The 9,574-nt window shown below is 40.4% G+C and overlaps 1 protein-coding gene across 5 annotated transcripts in view; it reads right to left on the reverse strand.

Annotated features, from left to right (window-relative positions):
* TFAP2B (transcription factor AP-2 beta) overlaps nt 1-9,319 on the reverse strand; it is a 32,048-nt gene extending 22,729 nt beyond the window's left edge. For 3 of the 5 annotated variants that reach the window (XR_006289319.1, XR_006289318.1, XM_043542126.1), the window contains exons 1-3: nt 9,119-9,315; nt 5,775-5,801; nt 4,260-4,718 (exon numbers count right to left, since the gene is read on the reverse strand). Coding sequence is in view for 3 of the 5 variants with exons in the window: in XM_043542126.1 (XP_043398061.1) it covers nt 4,260-4,718; nt 5,775-5,801; nt 9,119-9,199 (567 nt within the window). In the remaining 2 variants the exon portion in view is untranslated. Of the gene's footprint in view, nt 1-4,259; nt 4,719-4,799; nt 5,078-5,774; nt 5,802-9,118 lie in introns of those variants that run through there. The other 2 variants (XM_037893883.2, XM_037893884.2) reach the window with 2 other exon arrangements.
* Nucleotides 9,320-9,574: the final 255 nt, after the last annotated feature.

Raw genomic sequence — 9,574 nt, forward strand, 5'->3', positions numbered from 1 at the left:
ACAAAATATAAGAGCTATTAAATCGATTGCCTAGAAAAGTCACTCAATCTCTCTCCTCAACCTGTCTACCTTCACCCTGGTTAGAAGCACACCTGTTATTATGGCATTAACTTCTTTAGCAGGAAAACAAACAAAGATGGTTACACTGTAGCAGGGGCAAATGTTAGGTATTATTTCTGAATATAAATGGTCTGATACAGAATCCCTCCTCAATAAGCAACAACAACCATGGGAGAGAACAGAGGTGACTAAAGAACCATTTTTAATAGATTTCAATAAGTGGTTCAGTTTTGTGGTCAGTTCTAAACTGCGGGTGTAGATAGATACATAGATAGATAGATGATGGGTGTATAGACAGACAGACAGACAGACAGATAGATGGCTTTGGGTTTGGTTTGTTTTTTTTTCCCCAAAGACACATTAAACACCTTTAAGTCACGGAATTCTCCTCTTATTCTAACTTTATCTTTCCAAGTAGTGTCTTAGTTTATCATAATCAAGAGCTTATGTAAATGTCTTTCTATTCTCAGGAGACCCCATCTAAGGTGGGATATGAGTTAGGAGAAAATTATATTTTCAACAGCACATCCAAAGTGTGATGGAACAATAAACAATATTTCCTTGGATTCCTTTCCCTCTTGACTCCAGCCTCCCAATTACCCCCCCCCCCCCCCCACCCGGTTCCTTTTGTCTTTTTTTTTTTTTTTTTTTACTCCCCCTTAATCGATAGGCCACGTACCCACAGGGTATCACAGAAAATAATCGGGGAAAATATCAAATACAATTAGAAGGTCCTTCCTTTTTTCTCTTTCTCCTTTAGCAGCTTCTACTGTCTTCAACGAGACAGAGGAAGATGGACAAATTGTGCAGCTTGATGGAGAGCATCATTTTGCAACACGATGCTATAAAAATGGAGGCAAATATTAAGCGCCATCTTTCTTTCCTTTTTTAACCTCACCTTACCTCGATATTGCCTGGCTATGTCATACCTATATGTATGTGTATGCACGCCACTCGCTTCATCAGCAACGTGGGTTAGTTGTTGCAGTTAATGAGAAGACTCTTGTCTGATTTTCTATCTAATTACGCCCCCCTGCTGGGTTTTTGTACAGGATATTCGCGCAGCATGCTGGCAGTTAATAGTCACAGAGAGGATCGTAAAGATTTAATTAGGACTGCATGCGGAAACGTGGAAAAACAACTCAGACTTTTAATTACTAGACTTCTTTAGTTAAAAGTGATACCAGGGGTTACTTTATAAGAGACTCGGGTGTTTTGGTGCAACTTAACTTTCAGTCTCCCTAGCTTGCATACACAGGCGGGGATTGGGGCTGGGGGGTGGGGGGGAGTGGAGGAAGGGAAGGAGTAGAGGTTGTAATGGGGGAGGTGATGAGTTTCCAGCATAAATTTAGCAAATCTGGAGATGTATTTTTGCAAATAAACTTGATAGCACTGACCCGTTCTAAACATCATCTCCTTACCCAGCAGCTATAAAATAACTGAAATACAACCCACAGAGTTTGTCATTCATTTTGCAAACTCTGGATGTATATGCGTGTGTGTCTGTCTGTGTCTGTGTGTGTGTGTGTGGGGGGGGGGGGGGTAGTTGCATTTCTTTCCTGTAGCTTTGGCTATAATAATGAATGAGTTCCCATCAGGTACAAAAGGTGCAGATCCCCTAATCAGTGAGGAATAAGGATGAAACTGCAATGGCTATTTTAATTTATTTTTTCTACTACGGGAGGCATATTTGGTTTCAATGTGAAGATACTTTCTTTCTCTGTGCATATTTGTCGGTTGTAAATTGCAGATTGTAAACCTAATTCGTCGCAAAGGACAGCAGTGTGCTTACAATAACAGAACCCTATGTTACAACCACTTAATTATGTTCCTGGACAACGGATTGCACATGGCCTGGACTTGGGTTTATATCATATCCTCATTTTTTCTCTCTCTCTTCCCCTCTCTCTCTCTCTCTCTCCCTGCCAACCAAACACAAATTTATGAAATCTATTTAATCAGATGGTGTAAGGAAAAAAAAAACTTTACTCAAAAAGTAAAACTTTATGAGTAAACCCCCCTGAATAATACTTTTTTTCCCTCATAAGGCATAGAAAGTAGGTGTATTTATCGGCTAAACAGGATTTTTTTTTTACCTGTCCTAGAAAAAAAGTCCATATTAAGAATCACATATTAAGAAACCCGCCCACTTAACCTGGCTCGCAAACACAGATGGAAAATAATAAAAAATGCCTGTCAATAAATACAATCCCATCACCCCCTCTGTGCCTATTTATACTAACTTGCCGATGAGCACTTTCATCTTCATAAATTATCTCTTGGAATATTTTTGTTTTCAGTTTGAGGTCCGACCTTTAAAAATAAGTACCTGCCTCATTCTTCCAGTGCTCTCTCCTGCATAAACATTATGCACAGAATTCCAGAGATAGACTCCTGCACGGAAAGACCCTGCCTGCAACGCCCCTTCAGCTATTTGGCTGAGTAATTCAGCTACAACACAAGCTAAACTAGCTCCTCCATACCGTAGGCTATGGATATATTATGTTGTTTAGAAAATGACCATGCGACCTGCCCCTTATTTTTATTCAGTACTTTGCGCCTTATTGAATCAGCAGGGAAGTTTAATAGAAGGGTTCGTTTTGCTTTAAAAAAATGCTTGAATAGGAATAACTGTATCCATTCTCTACCTATCTATAACAGAAGCACAACGAGTGTACCAGCTAATTATGTCGTTTTCTTTTGGCGTTGTAAATGACAATGCACTCCTATTTTCTACATCTTTTTGGTACTAGATATAGAGAGATAAGGGATCCTGTTCTGTTGTCCTTACTCAGGCAACACCCCCATTGCCAGCTTTGCCTGAATAAGGAATGTAGGATGAGCCCCATAAAGCCTGTCCATATAGCTCAGGGAGTCCGCGTAGGTCTTACAAATACAGTTTTAAATCCCTGCAATCCGATGCTCCGACTGCCATCGAGTTCAGAGGGAGCAGTAAACAAATACCAAGGAAAGCCTTTTCCATGATCATCGCAAACCCTACCGCACAAGGGTACAGGGGCGTGCGCGTCTTTAAAGTGACACCCGAGCAAATCACATTTGCAATTCTCCCTTTCCGCGGACTGTATTTTCAGCAGTCTTGCATTTTTAAAGCTGGGCAATAATAGGTCCTCTGTCTAATAAACCAATTACTCCTCATGCTTGTTTGATACTTTTATGTTGAACTGGGTGGAAGCCCATTTATTTTAGTGAGGCATTTCATTTTAGTGAGTTCTTTATTCTCCTTTTTGCAGATCCCTCCCTTGCTATTTTTAAAAATCCGATCAAGACTTTTAAATATCCGCAACGGCAACAAAAAAGCAGGAAAAACAACAATACCAGCAACCATCAACCCTCGTGTAAAATGTGGGCCGAAAATCATGCATCCACCTACTGTGGGAGCTTTGCGCTAATAAGATCTGAACCGAGCCATTTTGAGTGAAATTGTTATGGGGCTTTTGTTTTAAGGAAATAGCCCGTGATGACTTTGGCTGGGGAGTGAGAGAGCTAGGAAATATTGTACCTCAAGGCCCATGAAACTCCATTGTTTCCTAAAGGATGGAACAGAACAATGATATATGATGTTGATATAGATAGATAGAAAGAGAATACACACACACACACTATTTAAAAACAGTGCCCGGTGCAATCCTTTTATATATCCTTGATCCTATACACGGGGGGGGCGGGACGGGGGTTGGTTTTGTTTTTTCCTAACTGGTAGTAATTTTTTAAATTTGTTATTCTGAAAGATCTCACTGAAATCCCCAAACTGCAAAGAGCTGGTTGGGAGACCCATATTTCACATGGCTTAATATCTGAAATAAGAAAAGCTTCCATAAACTTTATCCCTTTTCAAAATGTCTAGATTATTCAGAAGCGCCTTTCTTTCTTTCTTTCTTTCTTTCTTTCTTTCTTTCTTTCTTTCTTTCTTTCTTTCTTTCTTTCTTTCTTTCTTTCTTTCTTAGTTCATTATTGTAGCTTTCATCTTGTTACAGTAAATTGTGAGGTGTGAGAAAGAAAGAAAGAAAGATTATTTTTAAGAAAAATATAAGTAGGGAACGACACAGAAGAGGCAGGGGGGAGGTCCTTCCGTTGTCTAATTGCTATGATTCATAATTGATCATTGTTGACTATGTGTCTCCCAGCTGCTAAGACTTCTTCAGGCTCCCTGGCAGTAGGAAGGAGCAGGAACGCCTTACCTGAACGTCCTCCATTCCTGGGTGTCCGATGCCATGCAGAGAAAGGCTGTCTCCCATGCCGGAATCCAGGCCATGGTGTGCCGAGTGAAGGAGAACATCTGGCCGCCTCACTGAGTGGTAGTCCCGCCTGGGGTCCAGTCCCGAGAGCTGAGGCAAGGCGGCCCGAGGCTGGGGCAGCAGAGAGCCGGCTTCTGATCCCACCTCTTGCCTCTGCCTTTGTCCCCAAGGGTGCTGCTGGGGTTGATGCAAGGGGTTTAGGGAGTAAGGGTCATTGACATGGGAGTACGGGTCCTGGCTTTGGTGATAAGGAAGAGGCTGGTAGGGGGGTGGGAAGTAAGGCGGCTGGAAATCCGAGGACGGGGTGTGAGACAACGGCGGGGCGCTGGAATAGGGTCCCTGGGAGACAGAGCCCAGCTGGGACAATCTGGAGCTGTGGCTGGGGACTCCATCATGCCGGTCCTAAAAACAAAAATGGGAAAGGAATATAAAAAAAAAAAAAGGAAAGAAAAAAAAAGAGGAAATGAAAAACAAATCACTCACCGCAAGATAAAATAAAATATGCATTTAAATTGACCCCTTAAATCGAAATAGTCCAGCATTTCCCTGTCCTGATCATGTAAGTTTCCAAGAACAAGCGAGAAGGGGGAGGTGGGAGAGACATATACTAAAATGTCATAATTTAAAATGCCGGAGTGGCGCTCTCTGTGTATGTGCAGTTTGTGGGGCTTTGATCCACTCTCTGGCTGCCTAGCACCCCTCCAAACTACAGCGTGTAAAGTTTTCAAACATCTATTCACTCCCTTTCACCACTAAACGCTGGTTAAAAAAAAAAAATCACCCACTCATTCTGCCTGGGAAGGTCAGAAGAAATGTTGTCATACTCGGAGGACAAGGAGAGGGTGAAAATAAATTTAAAATGTGTCTTTATGTAAAGTCAGCCCTCTGGGATTTTTTTTAAAATAAATACATAAATAAAAAACATTAAACATCCGTCCTGAACAAATCCAGCCACTGTGATTTCTGCAGCAACTTCGAATGTATTTTATCCCTTTCAAATAGTATTATACTCCAAAGGGTGGGGGGCGATGGGGACATTAAAATAGTAATTAAAAGTCTTGCTGTGTGTATTGGGGGGGGGGGGGAATGTGAAAGTCTTCAGAGAAAGTGTGGGAGAGGAGTTTTGTCCAACTCCATCCTAGCTGAGGCTGCAAGGCTAAAGTAAACAAGAAAACATCTAGTCCACAAAGTGGTGTCCAAATCCCCACCAGCGATGGCAAAAAAAAAAAAAAAAAAAAAAAAAAAAAGTTTTCCTCTTCCCCCCAGCTCAAACCAAGAACACACAATGCAAAAAGGAGAAGCAGCTGCAAGCCTCCTCCAATTATTGTGCTAAATTACCAAGCCAAAGGCGTTCAAGAGAGAGAGAGAGAGGGGGAGAGGGAGCGAGAGCGAGAGAGAGAGAGAGAGAGAAAGAGAGAGAGAACATGCAATTCTGGTACAACATGGATCCAAACTCACCATGGCGGAATAGGTGTGGACTAACATCTGGAAATAAAAAAAAGTCTTGTAACAGCTACAAATAAAAGAGTGGTGCTGATAATAATAATTGTAATAATAGGAGAAAAATATCAAGGAGCTCGGCAAAGGGACGTGTTGGACACAGGAGAACAGCTTGAGGTATTTCCAAGTCTAGCCATCAAAAATCATCATAAAAAAATTAGCCAGTGAGCCCCCCCCCGCCGAAAAAAAAAAAAAAAAAAAAAAAGAGAGAGAGAGATTGGAAACCTATGTAGACATCTATGATCCCCCCCTCCCCCTCTGGTTTTATTTATTTATTTTTTCATTTTTTTTTTATTTCCCTTTGAGCTTCCAGATGCAATCCTCTTCAACCCAAGGCTAGGCTGAGACTGCTCCGATGCCCCTTCCTCCCTGTCCTCCCCTACGCCGCCTCATAATAATTGATATTCATGACTATTAATATTACACGACTACTTTAAAGGGAGAATGCAGGACCAAATGGAGCGTGAAGCTTGCAGCCAGCTCGAGAGCTCCCCTACCATTGTAAATGACGTTCATTCAGTGGAGAATTACTAGATGTAATCAGACGAGGGGGGCTGGCAGAAGCCGAGTTGGGGGAGAGAGGGAGAAGGTCCGGGTGGGGGGGAAGTTTAGCAAGGAAAAGACATAACTTCAATTAACTCAGGCGGAGGAAGAAGTGTAAACTAGACACTGCTGGTTTGGAGCAAGGAAGTGCTATGGAGCAATGCTAGAGGCTAAGGAAAAAAATCATATTTCCTTCTTTTACATTTAATTATGCATCCAGATAGGAGAATCGGATTGCCTTGGGTGCTTTTGTTCATATTATATATATTTGTAAACTTATAACGGGGGAGGGGGGAGCTTTCCTGATCCTCTCTTCAAAAATAAATATAGAAACTATTCAGCCACTATAATGTGTTTGTTTAGAGCGGCAATTAAGGACTTTGACTGAATGTTGTAGATCGCATTTATTTATAAAAGCAAAATATCTCAAATGTACAAATAAATCAGTGTTAAGTCGGGTTCCATTTAATTCTCCATGCTAATTTGCCCCCTAACTATGCCAAAAATGCGCCCAGTTTTCACCCAGATGTAAAATTTATGCAATGAATTTTAAAGGATACTAAATTTATAGTTTCTAGGCAAAGCCAGGGGCGATATAAAAACCCTTTTGATGTTTCAGGAACCCGTTCGACTGGCCCGCCTGCCATTTCTGTTAAAGTTCAACTTACGTTCCCTCCTAAAGAGACCCACACTTCCCAGAGCGAGTTCCTCTCCCACTTTTGTTTTAAGAACACATCAATTTAAGTAGATAGGGTTTTTTAGACCATACTATTAACTATAAATCTGAGAGACAGAGAGACAGAGAGAGAGAGACAGAGAGAGATTTTTTAAAAAACCCTGGAAAGTTTCTATCTATCTATCTATCTATCTATCTATCTATCTACTACACGATTCCTAGGGAAAGTAGTAGGATGGATATTTTTTGTTAACTCTAGGCATTACAGAATCACTTCCCAAGCATCACAAACTCAGAGTATATCATGTTTCAAGACAAAACACAAACAAAATGCACCCCACTGCTAAATCCCCTGCATCCGAGATAAAATAAACCTACAAGTATAAATAAAATTTAAAGCAGGCAAAGAGCCTTAAAAGTGTCCTCTGGCAGAAAAGAAAAAAGAGTCCAGAGACATATCTACCTCTGGATGGCTGTTATTGTGAAGGGCAGATCATGGCTTTCCACTTGATCAGTATTTGCTTAAGGAAAAGGGGGATGGGGGGGCTGTTCGAAGGGGACAGAGCCGTGCCCGCGCCGATACTAATTCTGCATATGCTGGATTTTGCGAGCGTTCAGTTGATAATTAGCCTGACGGGAGCTTTTGAGAGTTGAGACATTCCTTCTAACGGGAAGACAGCTCCCCGCCAGGATCATAGGACTGCTTAGAGAGCGCACACGGAATCGTATTCACTACTGTTTTACTCTCAGGCATGAGGCACTGTGATAACCTTTGTACATTTTATCTCGATCACTTCATTTTAGGAAACACTTCCTACAGATTAACACGTCCCTGCAACTGATCTTTCTTTCTTTCTTTCTTTCTTTCTTTCTTTCTTTCTTTCTTTCTTTCTTTCTTTCTTTCTTTCTTTCTTTCTTTCTTTCTCCTTCAGATCTCTGGATTAAATATTAACTCACTTCCAGAATTAAGTCCTTAAAGGCTCTGACTTTTGACCAGCCGGCCCGTGACATGGTATCCACTCCGTAGACTGCAGGGAACAGGGTTCCTTCTTTTGGACAAACACACTCCACACAGACTTTACTGCTAAAACAATCAATCGGCACCATATCCTGCCGTTTGCAACGAGTTCTGTTATCGCAACAAACTCCACTGTACTGAAATTGAAGGGGGACCCTTCTTAACATCTCCTTAGCAAAAGTGCTGCTCACATTTGCAAAGTAACCCCCCTCCCAAAATAGAAAATAATAATTAAAAAAAGCGAGGGGGACAATACAGACGGCTTTTCCCTACACGTCTTTTTCCTTTCTGCGAAAATGTAGTCCCTGTTTAACTTAAAAGAACCAAATGGACTGAGCATACTTAAAAAAAAAAAAAAATCCAGGTCACGAAGCAGTAGAAAATTAGCAAATGTTTTACATTTTTGCTTTTGAGCCTCAAAAATCAAAGCCTTCTGAATAATCCATATAACTTTCACTGTTCTCTGACTGTATCTATGTAGCTACCTCTGACTATATATGTGTCTATGTGTGTATAGACACTGATGTATGTATATATTTCAGTGTATTTATAAAAAAAAACACACAGATGCATCTTATAAGGAAGGCACAACAAGAAAAACAACAACCTCAGGTTGCTCTAAGATTGGGGCTGAAAATAGGGGGAAAAAAACCAAACCAAAACCCACAAATGTACCAAAGCATAGGGTTACAAGATTGTGTTTCCTTTCTTAAGCTTTTTTTCTTGACATTTGTCCGCGTTTAATGGAATTATGTTTAATTGAAGATCTAAAAATCAAACTTTTGCCTTTAAGTTGCCTTATCCCAACCCCAGATCGTTTCGCTGATGTTTTAAATCTCATCCAACAGCTTTAAAAAAAAGAAGCTGAATAGGAAAAAAAGCAAATAAAGAAGCATATGAACATTTATTCTGGGTTTCCTGAATGTGCATGTGTGTTATCTATATAGCTCTCCATATGTATGTACCTATCTATAGATGTATCGTATAAACGTACATATAAACACGTAGATGTATATTTATATACTGCAAACATATCTCTCACACACATGCATATTATATACTCACCTCATAGATATCTTCATACTTGACATTTTCAACCAGTTTCCAGAGCATGATGGCAGGCTGTTCTCTAGGAGGTGAGTGCATTCATGTGAAGAGCAGATGTCTGGATTCTCAGTACTTCTCTGTCTGTAATGATCCATCTATAATTGGAAATGGGGGACAGACAGCAAATCCGACGTTCCTCTTCCATCGCAACTTATATCTGTTGTCTGAAACAATAGGCTGCAGAAGTAAACCTCAATCGGATAGTAAAAACATTATTGGTTATATATATGCACACACAGACATCACATATGTATATTTATATATATATATAGAATCTCACAAGTATACATATACAGACATATATACATCTAGATATAGTCGGATATGTACACATAAGCATACAAATAGATATATATGCATTCATATGTATAGATCACATCGTGTGTGTGTGTATATATATATATATATATATAT

The sequence above is a fragment of the Chelonia mydas genome, chromosome 3 (assembly GCF_015237465.2).
Source record: "Chelonia mydas isolate rCheMyd1 chromosome 3, rCheMyd1.pri.v2, whole genome shotgun sequence".
NCBI lineage: Eukaryota > Metazoa > Chordata > Testudines > Cheloniidae > Chelonia > Chelonia mydas.